Source organism: Metarhizium robertsii (genome assembly GCF_000187425.2).
Source record: "Metarhizium robertsii ARSEF 23 chromosome Unknown MAA_Scf_3, whole genome shotgun sequence".
Classification (NCBI taxonomy): domain Eukaryota; kingdom Fungi; phylum Ascomycota; class Sordariomycetes; order Hypocreales; family Clavicipitaceae; genus Metarhizium; species Metarhizium robertsii.
Window position 1 is genome coordinate 117,025 of NW_011942171.1, and position 24,647 is coordinate 141,671.

Sequence of the window (24,647 nt, forward strand, 5' to 3'; positions counted from 1 at the left end):
TGTATGTAGTACTTCCAGTCGTAAGCTTCAAATGCTGACCCGACTCTACGAAACTGAAAGCACTTGTGAATATTGAAAGACAATGGGACCAATTGACTCTACCGATCGGACAGTAGCTACTTAAAGCCAGGCTCGCAAGCGACTGCAAAGTAATTACCTAAGATACCTACTAGTAGTAGGTACTTACCCTGTCCCACTGGCAAAGCATACTGAGCCCCCACACAACTTGGGGTGCTTGGAAATGGAGAGGAGAGTGTGCCGTGGTGACCGATTTGCTTGTGGATTCCACCGCCGAAAACAAAGCACATCCGAAGCCCGTAGCAAACACCACACTGCGCGATGGAAGATGCCATGAGCAGACACTTCTTCCACCATGGCCAAGATGTAGGTTCGATGTCCCTGTTTATCAACTTCCCAGTGTACCAGAAAGGCAACCCACATCCGAGGGGCGTGCCCTATACAGACAAAGGTTTTTCGGGGACTGATACGTGCCAAATCATCAAAACAGGGCAACAAAGATGAGAAGGAAAACTGTCACTGGTGCCAGCTGCGGTCTTTCCCGACACATAAAACGGCCCCCATCACCATAGTAAACGAAATAGACAGCCAAACTTTACCCCAAAATTTTCGCTTCATCAATGGCGTCGTACTTGGCACTGGCGTCACAGCAGCCGACCTTAGCTTCCGAAGCGGCTGCACCTGTGGTCAGGACGAAGATTGCCAATACTCAGGCTGTCTATGTCTCGCAGATCTTGACCAAGACGAAGCCAGTGACGATGCAGATGATGACCACAGTGGACTGGATTCGGCCACCAGAGCGTCACTATCACCAGCACGGAAGAAGGCATATGCCTATCACATGCACGGAAACAAGGCCGGCTTATTACGATCAAAACTCCATACGTCCAAGCTGCCACTCTATGAATGTCACCAAGGCTGTGCCTGCTCCCCAGATTGCCCAAACCGAGTAGTTGAACGTGGTCGCACTGTGCCGCTTCAAATCTTTCGTACACCGGATCGTGGATGGGGTAAGCTGAACCCATTCTGTGGTATAGATTGACTTGCTGACAGACACATGCAGGTGTACGGACTCAAGAGTCAATTAAGAAGGGCCAATTTGTGGACCGTTACCTTGGCGAAGTCATCACGTCCGCCGAAGCTGATCGACGCCGAGATGCCTCTGTAGTTTATCACAGAAAAGATGTATATCTCTTTGCCTTGGATAAATTCACGGACCCTCAGTCGTTGGATGCCCGACTAAAGGGCCCTCCACTCGAGGTAGATGGGGAATTTATGTCGGGACCTACCCGATTCATTAACCACTCCTGCGATCCAAATATGCGAATTTTTGCTCGTGTTGGGGACCACGCAGACAAACATATACATGACTTGGCCCTCTTTGCTATAAAGGATATTCAAAAGGGCGAGGAGCTGACATTTGATTACGTGGATGGAGCGAGTGGAGATTTTGAAGAGCTAGAAGGCAAGGTAGAAGATATGACCAAGTGTCTGTGTGGTAGCTCTAAATGTAGGAGATTTTTGTGGTAGGGGCCTTGAATGCAGCGGTATCCCTGACGTCTAAAAGTCAAGGCCAAACATCATCAATTGCCTACGGCATCATGGTGGCTGGCTAATGTCAAATGGTAGGCTTTGCTTTAAAGCCAGGCTCCCACGTTAAAGCAAACTAAAATGGTACGATCACACCAGACGTGTTTACGAGGGCCTTAGGGGGAATCCACATCTCGATTCGGGGCGGGAGATACATAGTAGCTGTTCCCTTTAAAATTGAAGTGTTTTTTTGGTCTTGCTCTCCGACTTATAGGCGCAACTATAAAGGCATAGACTATATAGATCTGGAGGACATCCCTATCACCCCTATGTTTCATGGCAGCTGAAAATACTCCTAGACTAACAGCAGAACAGTGGACATGATGCTTAGTTTCCCCCCAAAAAAAAGTCCTGGTTTATGTAGTCCATAGTCCTGTATACCGTAAAGCTGGAACACGTATCTGAGTGTCCAATAACACTCTTCGTAACTGGATACTTTATTGCCCTGATCATCCTGATAATCTACAGGGGAGGCAAGAAGTGGCATGACATGGTAACCATGGACGCAGTTTCTCTCCGAACATGGTGAGATCCAGAGGAGGGCTGGCTCCGTGTCTGTCCGAGGCTAAGATCCTAAGATGGGCTAGGCCGAAACCAAAGCCGGGCCCAGCCGAGGGGCATTGCCTTTCCCACCTAGCGACAGGTGCAGAAGGCGGGGCCCCAGCAATGGCTCCGCCATCATGTTGCCCGCTTGGGTTGATGGGACCACTCCTGAGAACAGGGATTTGAGGTGCCCGTCGATCCGAGTTAATACTGTCACGTCGACTTTTTATGCCTGTGGTCTTCATTACCTAGATAGTTATGTATGTACAGAAAATAACACACCTAGTCTCATATTAATTCCTGCCCGCAATTGTCATTCAGTCTCTGGGTTAAGATGTGTGTTGGGGGCAGGCTTGAAAGACTCGCTGGCAACTGAAGTAGTGAGGGGAAGATCGCGTGCCATTAATTTCTCCTGCAGAGACGACGTACTGTACTAGCAGTTCGGTGCGTGAGTGGATAGTTTTGGAGACGTGGAGTGAAATAACAGCTGACCCGATTGCCTGCCTGGGGGACAGGGGGCGGGCTTTTAAACCAGCAGCGTTTCTTCACTTCCTTTGCACTTCTCGCCGCGGCCATTATCAGACCACTCGAACCCAACACATGGAGACTGGTATACTTAAAGACTAGAGATTGCATCGCCGCGTGCTGTGTTCTCTCGGACATGTCAACCTTTCGACTGCCCAGCATGATATACACGACGGCCCTATACAACAGGGTGTTTTCTACGTCTGCAAGGGTGCATCCGAGCATCCTCCCTCACCTGCGGCAGTCTCGCCGCCCCCCCTTTCGATGGTAAGTATCTGTTATTCATTCAGTGGGGGAAGCAAAAAGTAGTCGACCGGATAAGGTATCTGGCCATCGCGCTCTGTGTGGTAATATGATGTGGTGTGCTAGTGCATGCCTCGGCGATAGCAAATACATGTTTCATTAGTAGTGGAAAAGATAGCTACTCCGGACCCCCTCGTCATCTATGCATAGTTCTACAGCTAATATACCTCTCATGTCCGCGCAAACAGGCTCAAAGCTGCTCTCGTTTTGTGCGGTGCAGGGTACATTGCCAACGTTTACATAGGCCGCGTACGGGAACGTCGGATTGCGGATATTGTTGCAGCTGAAACAAAAGCTGCAGAACTGCAACGTCGAAATAATGCCCTTCTCGATGTATACGGGGATAGATCTAGTCTCGAAGAATTGGAGAAGGCTGTCCAATTTTACGAAAAGAAGTAATCCTGAAGCAGCTCGCCAACATCTTTCAGATCTCAGATGCAGCATTCTACAACGCCGTATGACCACGAAATCTTAACACATCAACATACCTAGCTTAATAAAGGCCAAGACAGACATATCGGAACACTATTTATCTACGATTGATGGGTGGGACGAGGTATATGCTAGCATAGATTTTCTATGCCGGTAGACCGAAGACCAGGTTAACGGAGACTGGAGGGCATGTCTACCTTGCTACCAAACTACCGAAACCAGCCAGTTCGGGTGTAGAATGTGGTGAAGTATTCGATAAAGCTCAACAACAATGCAAGTTAAAGTTGGGGCTGCATAGACGGATGGGTGGGCGATCGTTCAGGAGCACTCACTTGACACATTCTCTACATTAGAGTCCAGACATCTGGTCCTTACCGTAGTTGGTACCGAATCACGCATTAGCACCTGCGTTTGGGATTCCAGGACGAAATAAAAATATGAGAGTGGGAAATACTGTAACTAGATTGAAGCCCGAGGCTTAAAATTACCACAGGCGCCATTAAGCGCGAGCAGGTATTTGGAGTTTTGACACGGAGTACTTCTTGTAGTCTGGGTGGTGCTGTTTCCCTAAAGAGTGTTGCAGATTCCTGGCACTCAATCTGGCTGATATTGTTGAGCGCTATATATGTACTCTGCTCGGTAATCGCTCGCAACTTACGCTACGTCTATGCTATGAATTTCATAGAATGTCCGATCGGTGTTGCAGCTTTGCGATGGTTCTCGAGACCTATAAGTCCACTATCCACTTTTCCTCAAATCGGCAAGATTATGGTTGTAAATCAATGTTGCATGTGGTAACCTTTAGATGATAAGAGCTCCGCCGACAGGTTCAGTCTTCCCCTATCCGTCTCCAATTTCGTGAATGAAGTTTATTGCTTCACAAGTTGACGCATTAGCGCTGCAGCTGCAGCGATGGTTTCCACCTACTTCTCCCTCAGGTTGAGCTGGTATTCCTTCCTTACATTGCCGCTACTTGTTGTCTCGACGGCAGCAGCGGACGAGATGTCGTTGCGTCTATCGAATCCATGGATTATGCCATGCTCCCCTTTTTTAGAGTTTAATGCATGTTGACCTAGGCTGAATGGAAGTATATATTTACGAGTAAACCATAAACTCACTGTAGCCAATATCTACTACTATTGAACGCATCAATAGTTCAAAGACGCTCCCTCCTACCCGATCTGATGTGTCTTGAAGCTGCCAAAAATCGTGATACCCAGTTTGTCATTTGTAGCCTGTCGGCGGGGTATCATTGGATCGTAAGTTCGTACCCTGAATTTCTGGGGTTTGGGGGAAATATCAGCGGCTCCGTTACCAGCAACAATTATTTGTTTGCTCTTGGCGGTCACCTAACTAAGTAAGTAGACGATTGGCCGTGGAGAATCTGGCTGCTGTGAACCGTTGAAGGAATCGACAAGGCCTTCCACGTTTGTGTTGAAATTTACGACAACGGAGGACTGCGCCGGTCAAAGTCAATAAGCGACTACTTAAGGAGCTCTGGGAATATAAGCCCGCGTGCGTGTGGGCAAAAGAGGACGAGCTGGTTTTATCAACCGGAGATGCGATACGTGCTGGCCAGGCTTTACCCAGAGGGTTTGGCCTGTGCCTAGCATTTCGACACTAAATATTTCCCAGGCATTTGCGCTTGAGGTAATAGAGCCGGAAGAGCCCTGTAATGTTAAGATGACCTAAGTTCTCCAAGCGAAACAGCTTCACCGAGTCTTGACTTTTCGAATGATGACTCTTTCTTTGTCCAGCTCCCACCCCACGCCATCGTTTCTTGTCAAATCTTCCCATTTAGATGCCGTGATATCCTCTAGAAACTTGAAGTCCACAGAAAGGTATGTTCGCCCGAGACACTTGAGAGTATGTATTCTTACATCCCTTTCTGCCCACTCCATCAACCGAGCTTTATGGCCGTCCACGTTTTTTTGGATTCGCCTAAAAAGGACGTAATTGTCGTGTATGATAGCCTGCAGGACTGCATTTACTTTCTCATCCTGCAGTTTGAACTGCTGGCGAATCGCAATTGCCTCCGCAAGCTGTCGTCGGCGACACGCTGTGTCCAGCACAAGATATCCAGCTACCTCTTGAACTTCCAATGATGTAAGCGGGTGTCTAACATGAATTACATGCAAAAGGTGTAATATAGCAGCATGATATGATTCTGGCTGTTTCGCCAAAACTGACAAGCGTATACAAAATAAGTATGCTTGTGCCGAAAACTCATCGACACGGTTTGAAGCGACAATGCCTTCTCTGAGTTTTCGTAGAGCTACCAGAATACCGGAGAGATCGTTGGCGCTTGACATATTGTCGGGAGGAATGAAACGCGAGGCTCCAGCATTGCTATTAGTATATTGAGGGATTGGTATACGGCTATCGGCAGCGGGCATCGCATCAATATGAAGGGAAGATAAGCGGCGTAGAAGCTCGTCCCGTTGCCCCGCCTCGGAACAGAATGCCATGTATTTGTCCACAATATTGGTGTAGAAATTCTCTTGTGTTTTATAGTCAAGCAATCTATATTCGGGGGTTAGCAGTGGCCGTAGTCTCTTTCACACTGGTTTCGTTTGCGAGGACTCACCGAGTATCTCCTTTTGATGGCAACCCCATGCTCTGCAGAGGATCTTGCTCCACTGGCTTCAACCGGCCCCAAGAACTTGACAACGAGCTTTTGCTTCCTCGACCAGGCATGGTGAAACAAGTTAAATTGACACGATTATTGACGAATTGCCTAGCCTGATGTTTGTTCCGCTAAATCGTCGCATGCGCATCAGTATACGAACTTGCTTCTCGTAGCACCGAGGGGAAGATTGAAGTGTGGGTGGAAGTGGAATTTATTAGAGCTCGGGGAAGCTGCCCCTCCACAGGTCTGGTTTATCTTATCATTAACCTGCAAGAAATTGGAGCGCTAGCTTGGAATAATATATAAAGAGGATGGGTACAGCACCGATGTGTTGCAGTCATGAACTGAAATTCAAATTTCGCTTGAGAACCATTCAAACACACTCTTTTGATAACTTCGAGTTTTTGGAAACTAAACGCAATATAATTATCTAGGTAGTATAGTATCACAATTTTGGCCATGTATGAGGTACTTTGGCAAATAGACTATGTGCAATATGCTTTTTAGCTAATGTCAAGCCATAGATGATCAGTACATATTGTAACAGTGCGGCCACGGCCAGTTCCTCAGCCAATTTTCACATCTCGAATTACCCATCCGCAAATAGGCACATAAAGAATGGACCTGTTGTGTCCATCAAAGTTTGCTTCTCGTGGTATGGTACAATTGGGTATCAAAGCTCTTCCACCACGACATTCGATAAAATTCCCGCTAAACATAATTTTGTCGCCAACACATGTTTCCAGTCGCAATTGTGCCTACGCGTGCATACGATCCGCCAGCGTCACTTTATCCCAGTTCGCCGGGCCGGCTGCCTCGAATGCTCCCCTCTTAGAAATGACCCTTCCTAAGCCTTGATGTATCTCGGCCTGGAAAGGTTCAAACGGGATTCTCTCGCCATCAATACTAATATAACCATCTTTTTGGTTTCTGGGTACAATGCGGTACGCAGATATCTTTTTGTACTGTACGTGTGGGTTGTCGAAGAATTTTCCAGACTCGACTGAATACAGGAGCTTAGTGGCCGTGATAGGAGAGAGATCCCCATTAACTGTAACAAGGTCCATGCAGCCGTCGCTGGCCATTGCGGCAGAGAAGAAGTTTGCGTCCGGTGCCATGTAGGCCATCTGCACTGGAGTTAGTCACAAATGCTACGAAAGACAAATTTAATAGCCGGGCCAGCTTACATTTCCACAGTAAAAGTTGCCAATTTTATCGTACTGCACAAGTTCCCAATCATCTGGTAGTTGGTCTTGAACGGTGCCGTGTTTGAGTTGCGGGAGACCTTTACTGCCGACTTGTCCTGTAGCAACAACATCTGGAGGGAGCTGTTTGGCCCCTGCACCGTTGGTATGCCACTTATAGTGAGCCTTGATATCGCTTTTCTCACCAACTTCAATTTTGACAGCTAAATCACATGGGTAGCATCGGCGTCGAAATATTCTCATCAAAACACCGACCTCAAATCTTGAACCGCCCATCCAGCGAAGATGTTCAGTCCCAAGGTCACTCTCTGCAACGATCCCCAGAGACTGGGAGAGAAATGACAGGAAGCGACGATTGCCTTGCGTAATGGAGACTAGATCGAGGGGGGTAGTGATGCCCTTAATGATTGCCAACGCCGCAAACGATGGTCGGTATGAACCATAGAGGTTGCAGGACATGGCGTTGCCTGACCCACAAGGAATATGGCTGACGGCAATCTTGGCCAAGGCATGGGCAGCGTCAGGACGCTTTGCCAGACCGTTGAAGATTTCATGAGGAGTGCCGTCGCCAGAACATGCCATAATGGTATCGTATTTGTCAATATCGACTTGTTCAGCGAGATCTGTGGCCTCTCCGCCCCGTGTCAATGTGACGACGTCCAGCTCCATGCGGGCAGCAACGAAAAGTGGCTTGACCTCGTTGCTCCATTTGCGCAGAGCGCCTCCTGGGCCGGCATGGGGATTAATGAGTACATATGCTCTTTTTCGAAGCTGAGAATCCCCATATGCCCGTTCAAGAACACGGGCCGCAAATTCTTCTGGCTGCGAGTTACCTGGAGATTCCTTGTCTTTCGCGAGCGCAAATGCCCACCTCTCAAGTTTGACATGCGTCTTTGACGACTGTGCCGCATAGTCAATGAAGATATTACCATTGGCAGTTTCTATCCATACGACGTTATAAAGTGGCACCTGTCGCTTGCCAGAGGAATCTACTATTCATGTCAGCTAGCCACCTCACTCTCACCGGGCGTCTATGCCTTGGAGGTTGTAACCTGTCAGGATAGATCTGCAGACCGATCGAAGTCTGCTCTTGGAAATTGGCTCTATCAATTGTCAATACATTTGGCCTTGAAGAGTTGATTGATTTGAAGGTATTACCAAAAACTGTAAGGAAGTTCCCGCTTGCAGGTAGAGACAAAGTCTTCTTCTCGTCCATACTTATATACAAAGCGTCCCTTACGAAGGGAGCATTTCCGTTTTCCATTGCTGCTGGCCCGGGGGGAAGGGGTGGTATTTGCATAAGAGACGTAAAAACACAGGCAAGGAAGCATGCAAAGTGAGTCTGTTGCGGCGCCAGTGCCTGCACACACTTCTGCCAACTTGATAGGGCTAACTTGATAGGCTAAGCAAGTAAATGAAATGAGGGATCGAAAAAGAGAAAAAAGAAAGAAAACGAGCGAAAAAGGACGCGCAATAACTTGACAGAATACAGTGTACGGGCTGCGCGGAAAGGAGACAGATGCCAGGCTCCTCAGAAAAAATGAAGCTAGGAAGGATGACCAGGGGACTGGAGGAGTCTGGTATGTTGTCTGGTCGTCCGCGGTCGGCTGTACCCTGCCGACAAGACTGACGGCCTACCTAAAGCAGAAGTACCTGTACCTACTTGTGTGTACGTTTTCAAGTAACCAACCAGCATTGATCTGGCCAACCGGTGACGGTGTTTGATACCTACCTGCGTTCTTTAGGGTCTGGTAAAAAATGATTTGAGCACACAAGAAAGTCGACTATCCCGTGTGTTAGTATCTTTTTGTGGTAGACCTGGTGATAAGGAAATATGTCTTCGTAGTTGCCAGTGACCGCACCATCCTGTTACACCGAGCCAGGTGCGCAGATGCCTCAGCCTCTTCCACTAGGTACCTAGGTACCTACCTAGCAGCGATGGGGGATCTGTTCAATATGACAACATTAGACATTTAACTGGAACTTTAAACTATCAGCACCAGCGCTACTCTGCTGGCTGGGGTATCTGGATGTCGAGCACCTGAGAGCTTCAGAGCGCCAGCGGGGCCTTTGTAGTCTCGGAGTTCGTTCCATTTCAAGTGCTCGCTCGGACTGCGCGGGCTCCCCTCAGTCTCCACGGTCCCTACGGCTTAAATCATAGATACCTAGGTAGGGGCTAGGTAACTTACCTGGTATTAAGTATGTACATGTGAGAGAAATGAACCCTAGCCCATAACTCTCACGGCCCTTTCGACGCGTACTGACCTGGAGTCGCTTGTCCACATCGGCCGCTAAAGAAATTTGAACCCTTATAGGCAAGTCCGTACGAGATCCCAACAACCTGTGGCACCGGACCCGCCGACCAAATGAAGTTGATGCGCCGCAGCTTTGTGGCCACCTGCACATGTCTCACTCGGAGAGGTACGCAGTACGAAGGAAGTTGTGGAGGGGGTCAACTTGTCAAGTCAGATCTTTCGTCCTGCCCCTACCTATTCTTGAAGAAGATGACCAAGATCTCAAGTGCTGGACAAGCCTCTTGTGATTACGCATTAGTGTTCTTACTAATGTTCCCTTCGCTTAGGTCTGGCGAGCTCAACACGATCAGTGGCTTTGTGCGCGCTGAATGACGACCTTTTTTTTATACCTATGACTCTTCTACCTCTCGAATCCGACGTTTAACTGATATAATAATAGCATACATTGTATCCCCTCACGTGGCTTATAGATCCTTCGTCGCATCAGAAACCATGTGCAGCTCTAAATTACAGCGACAAGGCTATATTAGAGTCCCCGAGTGCTCCCAACACAAGACGCCGTATCACCATATCCAGCTGTAGTGACCCGTAGGTAAGTATGCCTGTTCACGCCGGTCGCCATCATAAATTGCGAAACCTCCTTCTGTTCTACTCTCCTCCTTCACAATTGATTGTGCAGCGCTGGACCGTTGTTTGAAGAATGAGACCGTCTCATTCCACACTATGTCGCTATAAATAAGGGTTAAATGGCAATCCCATTCTTGTCTTCCGGACTGGATATCCCTTCTCAAAGAGCCTTGACTTCCGCATTCAAGGCTTCTGACACCTTTTGCGGTAGATTGGCGACGGATTTCAACGTAGATTCAAATACAGAACACTGTTCCTTTGTCCTGGGATTCGAGGGGTCAATTGACAATGCAGAATGAAGACATCGAAGCGCTGGGAGGAGTTTTCCTGCCACCTGTTAGTTATACTTTGATCCAGAGAAAAAAAGGCTAGTCGGCTTGGGCCGTCATCACTCACGTCGGCGGATATAAACCTCGAAACCTGCATGCTGAGCGTCGATACTCCTTGGGCAAGCCTGGAGTAGTGGACTGAGAAATTTCATCGCCTCGCCGAGAGGGTCTGTAGTAGCAGCAAGCTTCAAACCTAACGGATCATCATCCTTCTTCTTAGCTTCACCACTTTGAGTGCCCTTGTTTGGGTCCTGCTTGGCCTGCTTCTCGGCCGACTCTCTCTCCAAGCGCTGAAGTTCCTTCTTCGCCTTCTTCGCCGCCTTCTTCTTCGCCAGTGCATCATCTCCATTTTCACCGCCAGTTCCATTGACCCCATTTGTAGACGCCTTGTCTGCTATTTCCACATATAAGTTGATGGCATCGAGTGCAGCCCGTGAATAGAAGGGGTGGTCACGGATATGGTCTTCCCATTGAATCATTTCAACATAGGCTCGAATCTGGCCTTTTCTTAGGGAGAAGCTGTGGAAATCAAATTGATCCTCTTGCCAAACATCAAAGATGTTAGCCACGGCATGAAAGCGTTTCAGAGCGAGGCCGATATTTCCCCGTCTAGCATAAGCCTCCCCGTCTTCTGTCAGATACCAGACGCACTGCATATCCAAAAGATCTGCTAATGGACCCCCTGCAGTGTCTGCCCGTGTGAACAAGCCGACTGTCTTGAGCGCTCGATCGTTTTCATTGTTTCGAAGTTGATATTTTGCAGCCTTGCTGTTGATATAACGGTCTTTGAGATCGAGCTTTCGCGCTATGTCCATCATTTCTGTAGCCCTTTGAATCTCACCGCTGTGCTTTAGGATTCTCGCTTTCGTCATGTGAAAATCAACGCTCTTGGGATCCTTTTCAATGGCCTTTTCAATGTAGCTCATAGCCTTGGTCAAGTCTCTGCTGAGATGGTAGTTATAGTGCTGAGCTAGGAAGTAGAGTGCCGCGGCTTCTCCCTTGTCCTTACTAGTTGACAGCGTAGACTCAGATTGGAGGTACTTTTCCGCAAGCGAAGCTAGAGCATTCTTTTTAACCGAATCAGAGTACAGATGCTTCAAATTTGCGAACGTGGAGGGCACGCCCTTGTTCAACATTAGCGTGAGGTAGGCCTCGGCTGCTTGGTTGAACTCGTCACCTATTTCTTGTAAGCCGTCATATCGAAAAAGTGAAGGCTCTCCAATTATTTATACTGACCGGAGAGAAAGTCTAGGGGAATTCGTTTGGCCGCATCACATCGGGGGAACTTCTCTGCATACTCATCATACAGCGCTTTTCGTGCCCTTGAACCATTTTGGGAAATTTTCAAAGCAGATGCCAACTTCTCGTAGTACACTGCATGATCCGGATTTCGATCGAGCAGCGCTCGGTAAGCCGTAGCAGCTTCTTCACTCCGCCCCAGTTTGGCCAAGTATTCGGCCCTGCTTTCCATCACGGCCAGCCGATCCAGATTGTGCTTGCAGGCAGTATCCAAATGTTCCAGGGCACGCCCATAGCCTCCTTGCGCAGAAATCAACGAGTTTTTATACATGACTGCCTCTGAGTGTTCGACATCGTTACGTGACGGCGTAGCCTTGAGAGTGCCCTCGTAGGTTGTCAAGACATTTTCCGCCTCGGCCAGATTGCCGGCGAGATGATTGGCTATGGCAAGAGCAGTCCAGTTCTGGCGGAGCTGCGGCCGAGCTTGGAGCATGGAGTTACGGCTGTGAATATACCCTTGGAAATCCCGCATTTGAATCTGGAGAATTGCCAGATCCCTCTGGATTTGTGCCGACTCTGGTTCCAACTTGAGAGCAAACTTATAGGCCTTGATGGCTTCTTCGAAATTCTTATTCGAACGATAGAGTAGCCCGTAGACGTGCCAACAAATATGTGACTTCATATCCGCGGTCAATGCTTCCTTGGCGAGAGCAAATGCTTCCTCGGTTTTGCTCTGGCTGTTAAGGATCAGGGCTTTCATGGCCATTGTGTCTCCATGCTTCGGGTTCTTTTTCAAAATGAGATCTGCAGTTTTAAGTCCACGCTTGTATTGTTTGTCTTCATAGCTGCGGATGACTTGTCGGAACTGCGCCGCTTCCTTCGGCGCAAGTTGCTGCGGCATGGTGACGGTGATCTGTGTTACTTTTTCGGAGGATGGGAGTTTCGGCACAGACGGGAGAGAGTTTGCGGTTGTTCAATACTATACGCGATCTTGAAATTAGAGATTGACCCGACTGAAAATTGGTTCCAGGAATGCTTTCTGGTTTAGTAGCTACTGACGTATGAGCAACGAAACCGGTGGACGGGCGCTGGGGGTATGGTGGCCGACAGAGTGAGTTGGCCAACATCAACTGATGGCATGTGATTAAAATAGTATCACAATTGTTTCTGTGCCGACCGAAGAACGGGAATGTGCCCTGGCGATATGCAACTGCCGTCAAATGGTGCGATAGCGGACAGGCAGATCTTATTGCTGCGGTGGTAAGAAGACCAAGCTTTTTGGCTCTGAAATCGGCGGATCTTCGGATGAGTCTGGTGTTTGTTTTAACAGCTCCAGGACGGAGTACATGCTTAAAGTTGTGTGGGCAGGTGGAAGTGGGCGAGACAGGTGGGGGTTCTTAACCAAAATGCAGCACACACACATCGACGAGCACTCGGGTCACTGGTGGCTACTCCAATATTGAATATTATTAGTCCCTGGCAAGATACTTAACTTACTTTAGTACTTACTTAAGTAAGTAGGTACCTACCTACTTAAGTACTTAGAGATAGGTTCCTACGGTGTAGTGGTGTCTGGTACGCTAGCACGAGCATTTTGCACCTCGTCAATTATTAATCGAGTCAATACTTATCTACGGTACTTTGCGTGTTATAGCTTAAACCTACTGACTTTGTGCCGGTGACTCACGCCGAAACCCAAAATGGCACACACATTGCGCCCTGTTATACATGAGATCTTTAACAAAAATTATGTTTTTTTGAATGCAGGCTTGATGCAGTAGCCAAAGTCATCTCTTTCAGATCAAGCCGCTGGGTCAATTACTCCTAGAACCATCATCAAACCCACATGTCCTCATAGCGTCTTGCCAGGTATCGTGAGGAGAATAATTGCATCGCTCCTGAACAACACTCCAAGTACGGTTGCGTATTATTTCTTCGACGCCACGCTCTTGGCGGACGAGGCTGGCCAGAATCCGGGTTCGAGGTTCTCGGAGAACGAATCGGCTCGAATATGGATCTAGTCGCTCGTCTACGACTCTTTCACGATTCTTCTGCTCTTCAATGACTCGTAGGGTTGCCTCTGGGTCATCAGGATCAGGGCTAGCCGCAATAAGTGCGCAGTAATTCAATACCTCAGTTCTGGCCTGCCAGGCTGGAAAAAGCACCGCCGTCTTGAATGATTTGCAAGCCTCAGAGCCTATAGGTCGTGAGCCGGAAGCAGGAGTTCTCTGAGACGTTGAGCTCGGGTCGAATCCAGCATGTGAAGGCGTAACCAACGCATTCAGGTTCTCTGTGATGGTATCGTCGACAGCCGATCTCGAGAGACGAAGAAAGTCTGCAAGCCGGTCAGCAGAGACTACTATTGACGGTATACGCATACGAAGAGATGGAATATACCACGAAGAGCCCCCGACGAGAAGCACAGTTGTGGCGATAGGCTTGGTCGATGTGGGAGCTCAGTCATAATGTGTGGTTGACGCGGTTGTACTGCCTGCGCGGCAGCTACGAGAGCGTTGCCGTTCGAGGCGGCCGATGTAGATTTCCAAAAGATATCCAGTTTGTACGGCAAGTCACGAGGTCGTTAAATGAAAGACTCCAATTTTTGGGCGTAGTTATATACGAAGCATACCTCCAAGGTACGTTGGTTATGTCGCCGAAGTTCTCTAAAGGCGAGTAGAGGTTGGAAAGTGATGGTAAAGCGTGTAGGTACCTTAATCAGCCGCCATGTCCGGAGGAGGCGCATATTGATTATTAAGTTCCCACCACCTGCAGGGACTTGCCTCCATGTACCGTCTGGTACTTGAGTAGTAGTGCCTGTTATTTGGTGCCTAAATAAAGTGGAGTTGTGCAGTATGATACTTAACGTTGTTGGCAGCTTTGTGACTGGCCAGAGACTGTCTTGCATCCTCTGAATTTCGTGAGCTGAAGAAGAGCTGGCTTCTAATGACCAGTGGATTCTTGTACCAGCGGCGAGTTGTCCTGACTCCTCAAAACTGGCTGACGCGCTGCCCAGCTTAACTACAAATTTATACATAAACCTACTTACCTACTAGGCAGGTAGGCAGCAGTAAATCTCTATTGAAACCAAAGACAAATTAGAAGTTCCTGGTCAAATATTGAAAACATTGGTTAGACTTTCGGCATTATCGTAGGTGCACTGGCAATTGGTACAAACTAGGAGTAGCTGAGATCTGCGGCAGGAACGGGGTGGCTTTTGTGAAGCTAAGAACATTAGAACTGGATGACGACAGTGGGGGGAGCGGGAGCGGGGCAAAACTGCTCTGCGGCCAATGGACAGAGCAGTGTCGCGTGTGGCCAGCCACTACACAAACTTACAGGGCACTACATACATACGTGCGTGATCCAAGGCAAACTGGTCATGCTGAGGTTTCCAAAAGCCGTTTGTCGTGTTATTTCTTTATCGATAGGGCGCAAAGCAACATTTTCTTGTTCGTCTAACCTAAAACCTATGGCAAGATATATATGAGCCTATCGCTAAGCATACATTGGCATCATACACTATATTATCGTACGTGATACGTTGCCCAAACGCACTGTTTTGGCTAAAGACAGTTTCCCTCCCCCACTCTCTGGACGCATAGACTGACATGACCGACGAATCGTCTTGACTTGTGCCGACTAGTACAATAAAGTGCCTGATTCCGCATAACCCTTGACAACAAGATTCCACCAACGCCACGATTTTGCCGTTCTACATGACTTGCTGGCAGATCCGTCACTCCATCATCGCCTACGCCAGCTACCACTCATCTCATTCAACCCACTTCTGTTGAATTCAAGTTTGGCGGACCGACTTTTGCCTCTCTTTGTGAACCGCCATGTCGTCTTCTGGATCCACGGCTGCGGCGCAAGCCAGTAGTGGAAGCTGGTCAGCCTTCCTGAAGGTACGGGAACACTACATCATTTGTCCTATGAACGCGGCACCCAGGACCCCTAGCTGACACGGTTTTCCATTAAGTCAATCGCCTCCTTTAACGGGGATCTTTCGTCTCTCACTGCGCCGCCGTTCATCTTGTCGTCCCAATCTCTGACCGAATTCTCATCATATTGGGCAACCCATCCGCCCATCTTCACCGCTCCTGCTGCTGAAGCCGACCCCGCCAGGCGCGCTGTTCTCGTGTTGAAATGGTTTCTTTCAACACTTAAACATCAATATGCCAGTAGAAGCGAACAGTTTGGGAACGAAAAGAAGCCTTTGAACCCGTTTCTTGGCGAGCTGTTCCTAGGCACTTGGACTGACGAAGCTGGCGAGACCACGCTCATTTCGGAACAAGTCAGCCACCATCCTCCCGCGACTGCGTATTGCATCCGCAACGACAAGACTGGGGTTCAGCTGGAAGGATACAATGCCCAAAAGGCCACGTTTAAAAGCACCATCATTGTAAAGCAAATTGGTCACGCCGTGCTGACAATCCCGGTTGGACCTCGTGATAAACAAGAGCATGAACATTATCTAATCACACTTCCATCTCTTCATATCGAGGGTCTTATTTTTGGCGCACCTTTTGTCGAGTTAGACGGGTCAAGCTACATTAGTAGCTCCAACGGTTATACTGCCAAGATCGATTACAGTGGCAAGGGCTGGCTGTCTGGTAAGAAGAATAGTGTTATCGCTACTCTTTATCCCACAGGCAAGGAGAAAGAAGTATTATATAACGTTACAGGCCAATGGACCAAAGAATTTGAGATATATGAAGGTCCTGCCAAGAAGAACTCACCAGCCACATTGTTTGCTACATATGACGCCGTTGGCACCGCTCAGACTGAGCTTAACGTTGCCCATATAGATGATCAGTACCCTCTCGAATCTCGTCGGGCTTGGGCTAGAGTTGCGAAAGCTATTCAAGTCGGCGATATGGATGCGGTGTCCGTTGAAAAAGGAAAAATTGAGCAAGCCCAGCGAGATCTGCGAAATAAGGAACGATCTGAGGAGCGGACTTGGGAGCGGCGTTATTTTTCGTCCGTAGCTGAAGACCAGGTTCTGAAAGAGCTAGGCGATGCTGCTGGGATTCCTTTGAATGGTGAAGAGGATAAGACAGGTGGCCTATGGAGATTCGATGCAGAGAAAGCCGCTAAGGCGTCTGCCGAGAAGCTCAGCAACGAGCAAGTACAGGAGATTGAAAAAGAAGTGCTTGGACAGTAGACGCTTGGGTGTGGATAATACGAATCATCAAGCGTTTCGTTTTGCAGCTATGTCGCCTGCCAGATCTGTGATCGGAGACAAGGTACCTGGCTATCTTGCACCACATGTTGTGATTTTCTGTGGCTTATTCTGGAACATCCCGGTAGAATGCGGCATAATTGGCGACAGGCGAATACATCTCGCAAAATTCTGTAACTGGCCCTGATATTTGCACACGGCTGAGATGATCATGGGTTTCTCTATGCGTTTATTAATAAGTTGTTCAAATCATTGGGTGGGCATGGTGGATCATCTGGATGTTGTTGTAATGAATGTGTTTCTCGAGCACATAAATCAAACCAAGTCACTTTCTAACATTAGCCGATGTCGCTGAGTTTTTCAATTTATTTTTACTCCATTTTGAATTCAGCTGATAGTATTCTTAACTGTTTGTAGTCATCACGCCCCCGAACCGCCCCTACCACAACATAGAGAAGTTTTCGTATTTTAGGCAAGTACCTACACCTGCCCAGCACAGCTGAAGTCCTTAAGAGCCTCAGTAACACGGGCAGACATAGTTTTCTCTCCCTCGCGGACCCAAACACGGGGCTAAATCCTATACATTAGCAGCTTCTCGACCACGGAATGGAAGCATCAAGTACATCGAAAACAGATCGTTTGAAGGTTAGCACTTACATCAAAAAATTTCTTGTTGGGTTTATCTTCGCCATCGGGGTTGCCAACAGCAGTGAGGAGGTAGTCCTTCTTGTTCAGCATATAGTCGCGGATGCCACTCATGTAGGCAAACTGCATATCAGTGTCCATGTTGACCTTGACGACGCCGTGGCTGATGGCATCGAGGTACTCTTTCTTGCTGGACCCAGAGCCACCGTGGAAGACAAAGTAAACAGGTTTGTCCTCCTTGGACTTGATGGCTTCCTTGACGTGAGCCTGGTGCTTGCCGAGCAGCTCGGGGTGGAGCTTGACATTCCCGGGTTTGTAGACGCCGTGGACATTACCGAAGCCAGCAGCAATAGAGAAATATGGAGAGATGGGAGACAAGGCGTTGTAGATGTTGAGAATATCCTCAGGTTGGGTGTAAAGAGACGCGTTGTCAACGTCTTCATTGTTGACGCCATCTTCTTCGCCACCAGTGATGCCAATCTCCATCTCGAGCCACTGCTTCATCGGAGCCGCTCGCTTAAGATACTTGGCGGTAGTCTCGATATTCCAATCGACAGGTTCCTCTGAGAGATCGATCATGTGTGAGCTAAACAGAGGCTCGCCATGGGCCTTGAAGTGAGCTTCATCAGCGTCGAGCATGCCGTCGAGCCATGGCAGAAGCTTCTTGGCGCAGTGGTCAGTGTGGAGAATTACTGGGATGCCGTAAGAGGGAGCAATGCTACGAATGTATTGGGCACCCGCAACAGCACCAGCGATGGAAGCGGCTTGGTCGGTATTGCTCAGACCCTAAAATAATGTCAGCAGCCTCGCAACAAAAGCCAGGAGATGGTACACCCACCTTGCCGCCGAAGTAAGCAGCACCTCCCTGCGACATCTGGAGGATGATGGGAGCTTTGGCATCGCGGGCAGCCTCAAGGGACGCAACCACAGTTGAGGATGAAGTGACGTTCTATTATCACATTGGGATCAGCGTTGTGAGAATATAGCGAGGAAGCACTAATAAATGCCGGGGTTCAACGCAGACGTACAATGGCGGGGACTGCAAATTGCTTCTCCCGGGCGTACTGAAACAGTCTCAGGACATCGTCTCCCACAATGACGCCAGACTTTCGGCTCAGCACGTCGGTAACGCCCATGGTCGCGGTTGTAGAATAAGATATATGAGTTGACTGTCAATTGGCGTTGTGAGAAAATGAGAAAGTCGACAGAGATGGGTAAGGATCGAAACGGAGAGGGTGTGAGCACTTCTAGAGATCGGGAGAAAGTACCAGTTTGGTCAGCAAATTGCTCAGTTTTTGGATGCTGTGGGATTGGAGGGGTAGATAAAGTAGGATGAAGGGGCGCGTGGGGTTTTCCGGTGTTTTCAGGTAGCACTGGGGCATCGCTATCGCTATCGCAACTTGGAGGGGCAGCCAGGGGGGGCACACTGGGCGTAATAAGAGGGCCGATGGTGCCTTGAGATTGCCCTTCCATCATTGATGTCTGGTCAAGCACACCAAGCAGCACCACTGGACCTTCAGAGAGCTCATGACATCAAGAATGAGGTCAGAACAATAGGTCTGGAGGCCGGCGACCGGGCGGTCCAAATATCCCTCGTTGCCAATTGGTGCGCCGAGTCAAGGACTGTTGACCATCTGAGGTTTGGCATTGGACTGACCCACGATTTTCAGGCTAATGACCGCATGGTAACATGCTTGAGCTATTATTTGATCGGTCCGTTGCGAGTGATGAAGCCGTTGCCCGAAAACACAAGTGCTGGTTCTAACTCCGTACTGTATGGTGGGTCTGAGGGGAAGAGGGGTTGGCTCAACACTTACACAAGTACCCAACAATGGAATTGGTGAAGAGTGAGATGTTGGTAGAGCGTTCGATGTTTCGATGTCAGTCTGGATGGATGATAGAGGGGAAAGGAACAAAGTCAGGAAGCCACATGGAAAAGAGAGGAGGTTGCGGGGCAGCAAATTTTGGGTTTAGGAAGTCGGCACGGGGCTCGTCATTCCCGGGAAAGCCTCCTGTTGTAACCGACGCTTCGGCTTGTTGGACGGAAACATGCGGGACATCTGAACAACCCAATCTCAGCACAGTTTCTAGGAAGATGTAGTATTTGTGTAGCGTTGCCGGGTGTACCACGGTTTACCACGGTACAGAGTGCGATGGCCGTGTATTCCTGCTAGGATATGATTTGTTTGCCTCCCGCTCTCTTGCAAGCGCCGGCGAGGGTGCGGATTCTGGAATTAGGGCGCACGAGCTTCAATGTTCTTACCTACGTCAGTAAGTACATACCTACCTAGGTATTTATAGTTCAACGAAGAGTCTTTCTAACTACTGCGCTGAGGCGCTGAGGGAAAGGTATTGATATTGAAGTTGAAATTTAAGCCTGCTTCGTCTTTCTTCCGCTCGAGCCAGGCTTGAATTTTGTACCGTTGACGGATAGCATGGAGGGCAAAGACCCTTTGGTTGGTGGTATCCGAGTCCCATCATGAATGGCCTGGTCTACATTTACAAGAACATTCTTCTGGCCCTTGCCCCCGCCCCCGAACGGAACAATTTCCATGTGCAATAGCCAGCGCCGTGATTTGTCTACGTGTGCCATACTACCCATATATTAAGTCGGGTAGACATTCTGCCGGGCGTCGACGGGCAATTGCTTCAACATTCGATGCTCGGCTCCCCCACCAAAGGAAGGCTCCAACATTGACAGTACTAGAGTCTTCCATCATTCCTATGCGAAGGCGAAACCACTAGTAGGGCATCAACTACGTACAACCCATGTTCCAACAAGTGAATTACAAATCTAGGCACCCATGTAGGTACCCAGATAAAGGTATATTCACCCAGAGTATGGTTACAGACGGTCAGAACGCTTGATTTTCCGCCAAGTCCAGCGGATCTACTTTCCTTTTGCCACGACAACATTGGAATGGTTGAACCAGTTGAACCCGAATGGGGAGATGGTGCTCGTAGGGTATGGTAATGCAATCTGTACCAGATATACCTAGGATATGTTTTTAAAGCCACCCGGAGATTTTGCGAGCATTTCCTATAATTAACTACACACACTAACATGATGCATTGTATGTGCATGATATGCGGGTCTGGCACCAGGCCTTATTTTTCGGCTGTCCAATAGTCTGAATCACGAGGCCGCTTAGTCATTCCGAGATTGTACCCGTTGACATCTCATAAGAATTGATCTACCTTGCCTCCAATCTCGCCATCTGGGCCTTGTGTCCAGTCCAGGATACAGTATGGCGACACCACAGACTTCCGCCTCGCTGTTCAGCCCCGACGTTCTCTTCGATAACCCGGTTTTCGCAGGCGGCATCGGTCTTGCCTCTATCGGCGCTGCCGCTGCCTTTGCTCGTAGGGGCGCTATTGTGGCCTTTGGAGCTGCTCGGCGACGACTCCTCGTCAACGTTGAGATCAGCAAACAAGATCCCGCCTATCCCTGGATCCTTGCTTGGTTATCTCAGCCGCGTGAGGCCGCTGGTTTCATCGCCTCCCGCATCACCCGAATTCACAATTTGTCTGTGACCACGACGACAACACACACAAAAGGCCCTTATGCTGGAGGACCTGTCAATGCCAGCTTTTTCCTCCAGCCCGGATATGGGCGACATGTGGTTAAATTTGGCAATGCATACATTGCCGTTAGCCGGGAAAAGCATAGCACAGCCAATATGAATACGGGTGAGCCCCACGAAATCGTTCAGCTGACAACGCTTTGGGCCTATCGCCATACTTTCGAGGGAATATTTGCCGAGGCTCATCGCTTGGCTGCTAAGGCAAACGAAGGGAAAACCATAGTATACTCGGCTCGAGGGATGGAATGGGCTCCTTTGGGTGATCCGAGAAAGAAAAGGCCGCTTGGTTCCGTGATCTTGGACGATGGGGTCAAGGAAAGCATTGTTGCGGATGTCAAAGACTTTCTCTCCCGCCAGGGATGGTATGTAGACCGTGGGATCCCGTACAGGCGAGGTTATCTCTTATATGGGCCGCCAGGAAGTGGGAAGAGTTCATTCATACAAGCTTTGGCAGGCGAACTTGACTTTGGTGTGGCCACAATCAACCTCAGTGAAATGGGTATGACCGACGACAAACTGGCGTACTTGCTGACAAAGCTGCCTAAGAGGTGCTTGTTGCTCCTGGAAGATGCGGATGCTGCATTTGTGAACCGTCGGCAGCGTGATGCTGATGGGTATAGTGGTGCAAGCGTCACCTTTTCTGGCCTACTAAATGCACTAGATGGTGTTGCGGCCGGCGAAGAGCGGATAGCCTTTCTCACCACGAATCACATCGAGCGACTAGACCCAGCACTGATCCGACCTGGCCGTGTGGACATGATGCTGAGGATTGGTGAAGCGACTAAATACCAAGCCGGGCAGATGTGGGATCGTTTTTATGGCGATGAGGACAACAGTGGTTCTAGGAAAGAGCACTTTCTACGTCGCCTGGATGAGTTAGGATTGTTTGGCACGAACCCCGATGGCACTCCTTCCAACCGGCGGACGAGTACAGCGGCAATTCAGGGTCTGTTCTTGTTCAACAAGAGCAATATGCAAGGAGCCATCGACATGGCTCAAGGGTTGATTCCCCGAAACTTTGAAGAAGAAGATGCAGCTTCTGATGCAGCACACAAATGATTTGACCAATAATTCATTGTGATTTCATTATTATAGGGACGGGAACGCGTGAAGAGCGCAGCTGGGGATATTTGTATAGCATAGTGATACCCCCTAGAAAACCAAGCCTAGATGTACTATTATTTAGCATTGAGAATGATGTGGTGTAGCCTGGGAAGGCATTGATGTAGAGACAAAATTGAACTTGTCTCCATAGGATTAAGAGATGGAAGTGTCGACTGTAGCATGTAAACTAGAGATCAAATTCGCCAAAAACGAATGACAATAATCTCTTGTTGGCGTTGCTGCACTCAGCCATTTATAGTTGACGGGACAATTGTCTGCTGCGACCACACTGTAGACTAGAGCGCTGCCTGAATGATGAGGCGCGTGATGGCGCTTGGTAAGGTAGTAATCCCACTGTGGCTGAATGATGAGCGACAAGCTGATGCCTGCAGTGCTAACGTCGAAGTCACACCGACCATAGAAACGTATCCAAAATCTCAACTTTGGCATAAAATTAGTATCACTTTTTTCTATCCCCAAGCATTTCGGGTTTCACCTGGCGCAAATCAGAACTGCCGCGCTATAAACGAAGGACACGGCTGCCATGTCGCCTGCGGACCAAGGTATCGTGGACCACTGGGTATCATCCACCAAATCGACCACCGTGCGAAGGGCTTCGCTCAACTCAACCTCACGACCTTCTGTTTCCATGTCTGGACAAGCACCGAGGTACGACCAGAGTTCCAGGCAGAACCAGGATCTAGCAACGGTGGCCCAGGAAACGAGGATTGTATTACCCAAAATTTTACAGAGGCTTCCCAACATACAAGCAGCAAAGTCCGAGGCCCTGTATCTTAGCACCCTGTCACCACTCAAGGCTGCAGAGTGCCCGCGTCGCACTCCGAGTCGGAAAGTCGCCATTAAAATAGTAAACGACGACTCATTCAATGCAGCCATCAAACTTACCGCCTCGAAAGGTGTTGCATCAGCTGGACGGGTTGTCGTGCTCAACATGGCAAGCCATGCGAATCCCGGCGGGGGATGGCTGAAAGGAGCCAGAGCCCAAGAAGAAGCGCTTTGCTACCGCAGCTCCCTATCGTTATCGCTTCATCGCCGCTACTATCCGTTTAAGCAGCTCATGGGCATATATACACCCGATGTTGTTGTTATTCGTTCCGACATGCCCTCTGGCCATAAACTCTTGACCCCCGACATTCCGGTGCAAGACCTTCCAGTAGTGAGCGTGCTGAGTATTGCGGCTCTGCGATGCCCCGAAACAAAACGCTTCCGGGGCAACACACCATCAGGCAACGTCTTTGAAAGACTAGCATACGCAAACCCCGCAGACCGGGAACTGACCAAGGCTAAGATGAGGCTTTGTCTCAGAATGGCGGCACGCAGAGGTCACGGCTTGCTTGTTCTAGGCGCCCTCGGCTGCGGCGCGTTCAAGAACCCAAAGGAGGAGGTTGCGCAATGCTGGCTTGAGGTTTTACGCGAGACTGAGTTTCAGGGAGGCTGGTGGGAGGAGTTATGGTTTGCCATTTTTGATAGTCGGCAGGAAGGGAATTTCGAGGTGTTTGAAGATGTTTTGGGAGGAGTGGAAGTGTAGGTGCACTTTGTGCAAGCCAGAATGCAAACAATCATTAGCTTTACGACCCCGAGGATATGGCAGTTATTCATGTAAGTCTGGCCAACGAATTACCTACCCAGGTAGGCAGGCACATCGGTGAGGCGCCCGATGTAATATGTGTTGGGAGGATGAAGCCATTGTGCCAAGCTGTATCGAGTGTCAACTACTCACTCCGTTCATATTTCTATTGACCCTTCAGCTATGGTAAAATTCCAAGGTTCGGTTCCCGTTTTTACGTACGGAGGACCCCGACGTCGAATCGATATTTCGCTTTTCGTTTCTAGGTTGCAGGTGGGTCTGATGGTTGCATTAATCTGAGATCAGTTGACGAGATCTGAGCCCTGGCAGCGACGAAAGTGGTTAACCGCTGTTCGGAGCAATCGCTGGCAGGCACACCCACCAGACTCGATTGGTGTCGGCCTTTGACCATTTATAACCAGATTGACAACATTCGAGCCCTTAATAATCCAGTATTGCTTCTACAACATCGAGCAAACCAGCTCCGTTGCCCCACACCATTTTGATCCCATTTTGCGTCCCGCCGTGTTAGTTGAAACACTGCGTTATTCCAAAGCCGAACACAAGACAACCGTTGACTTATGCAATTGCAGAGCCAATGGGCGGGCCACCGCCTCGGGGCCACCGCCTAGTCCGTTCTTTATTAGTCTGCGCACGCCGACTCGTGGCGCCTCTCCACGATGACGTGATGAGATGAGCCAGGCCCAAAAAGTCACGCATTTCACGGCTGTTGTTTGATACACCGCATCGAGTTAGAAACTTACGGTCCTTCCGTTGTTCTTCGGAAGAACGTACTGTAGTAATTTTAAAATGTCAGTATCAAGTTATTAACCCTCATCCCTGGAGCGG

General features: G+C 49.0%; 10 protein-coding genes across 10 annotated transcripts; 5 read left to right on the forward strand and 5 right to left on the reverse strand.

Annotated features, from left to right (window-relative positions):
- Positions 1–339: 339 nt before the first annotated feature.
- Positions 340–1,526, forward strand: MAA_00272 (SET domain protein; the record flags this gene model as incomplete). Its single annotated transcript, XM_007818270.2, has 4 exons — positions 340–384; positions 509–1,028; positions 1,082–1,488; positions 1,521–1,526. 4 exons carry the CDS (start codon positions 340–342, stop codon positions 1,524–1,526), a joined length of 978 nt encoding a protein of 325 aa, XP_007816461.2.
- A 762-nt stretch (positions 1,527–2,288) lies between these two features.
- On the forward strand, positions 2,289–3,378 carry MAA_00273 (uncharacterized protein; the record flags this gene model as incomplete). The annotated part of the gene is made up of 3 exons (XM_007818271.1): positions 2,289–2,411; positions 2,774–2,943; positions 3,168–3,378. The coding sequence occupies 3 exons, from the start codon at positions 2,289–2,291 to the stop codon at positions 3,376–3,378; spliced, it is 504 nt and encodes a 167-aa protein (XP_007816462.1).
- A 1,745-nt stretch (positions 3,379–5,123) lies between these two features.
- Positions 5,124–6,108, reverse strand: MAA_00274 (uncharacterized protein; the record flags this gene model as incomplete). Its single annotated transcript, XM_007818272.2, has 2 exons — positions 5,124–5,934; positions 5,999–6,108. The coding sequence occupies 2 exons, from the start codon at positions 6,106–6,108 to the stop codon at positions 5,124–5,126; spliced, it is 921 nt and encodes a 306-aa protein (XP_007816463.2).
- Positions 6,109–6,798: 690 nt separating this feature from the next.
- Positions 6,799–8,509, reverse strand: MAA_00275 (sphingosine kinase; the record flags this gene model as incomplete). Its single annotated transcript, XM_007818273.2, has 3 exons — positions 6,799–7,167; positions 7,228–8,237; positions 8,404–8,509. 3 exons carry the CDS (start codon positions 8,507–8,509, stop codon positions 6,799–6,801), a joined length of 1,485 nt encoding a protein of 494 aa, XP_007816464.2.
- A 1,778-nt stretch (positions 8,510–10,287) lies between these two features.
- On the reverse strand, positions 10,288–12,596 carry MAA_00276 (Protein prenyltransferase; the record flags this gene model as incomplete). Its single annotated transcript, XM_007818274.2, has 3 exons — positions 10,288–10,454; positions 10,524–11,633; positions 11,693–12,596. The coding sequence occupies 3 exons, from the start codon at positions 12,594–12,596 to the stop codon at positions 10,288–10,290; spliced, it is 2,181 nt and encodes a 726-aa protein (XP_007816465.2).
- A 913-nt stretch (positions 12,597–13,509) lies between these two features.
- On the reverse strand, positions 13,510–14,159 carry MAA_00277 (uncharacterized protein; the record flags this gene model as incomplete). The annotated part of the gene is made up of 2 exons (XM_007818275.1): positions 13,510–14,030; positions 14,093–14,159. 2 exons carry the CDS (start codon positions 14,157–14,159, stop codon positions 13,510–13,512), a joined length of 588 nt encoding a protein of 195 aa, XP_007816466.1.
- A 1,375-nt stretch (positions 14,160–15,534) lies between these two features.
- Positions 15,535–16,859, forward strand: MAA_00278 (uncharacterized protein; the record flags this gene model as incomplete). The annotated part of the gene is made up of 2 exons (XM_007818276.1): positions 15,535–15,600; positions 15,654–16,859. The coding sequence occupies 2 exons, from the start codon at positions 15,535–15,537 to the stop codon at positions 16,857–16,859; spliced, it is 1,272 nt and encodes a 423-aa protein (XP_007816467.1).
- A 498-nt stretch (positions 16,860–17,357) lies between these two features.
- Positions 17,358–18,658, reverse strand: MAA_00279 (fructose bisphosphate aldolase; the record flags this gene model as incomplete). The annotated part of the gene is made up of 4 exons (XM_007818277.1): positions 17,358–17,447; positions 17,535–18,308; positions 18,361–18,471; positions 18,551–18,658. 4 exons carry the CDS (start codon positions 18,656–18,658, stop codon positions 17,358–17,360), a joined length of 1,083 nt encoding a protein of 360 aa, XP_007816468.1.
- Positions 18,659–20,770: 2,112 nt separating this feature from the next.
- Positions 20,771–22,165, forward strand: MAA_00280 (bcs1; the record flags this gene model as incomplete). Its single annotated transcript, XM_007818278.1, has 1 exon — positions 20,771–22,165. The coding sequence occupies one exon, from the start codon at positions 20,771–20,773 to the stop codon at positions 22,163–22,165; it is 1,395 nt and encodes a 464-aa protein (XP_007816469.1).
- Positions 22,166–22,754: 589 nt separating this feature from the next.
- On the forward strand, positions 22,755–23,759 carry MAA_00281 (mitochondrial chaperone BCS1; the record flags this gene model as incomplete). Its single annotated transcript, XM_007818279.1, has 1 exon — positions 22,755–23,759. The coding sequence occupies one exon, from the start codon at positions 22,755–22,757 to the stop codon at positions 23,757–23,759; it is 1,005 nt and encodes a 334-aa protein (XP_007816470.1).
- Positions 23,760–24,647: the final 888 nt, after the last annotated feature.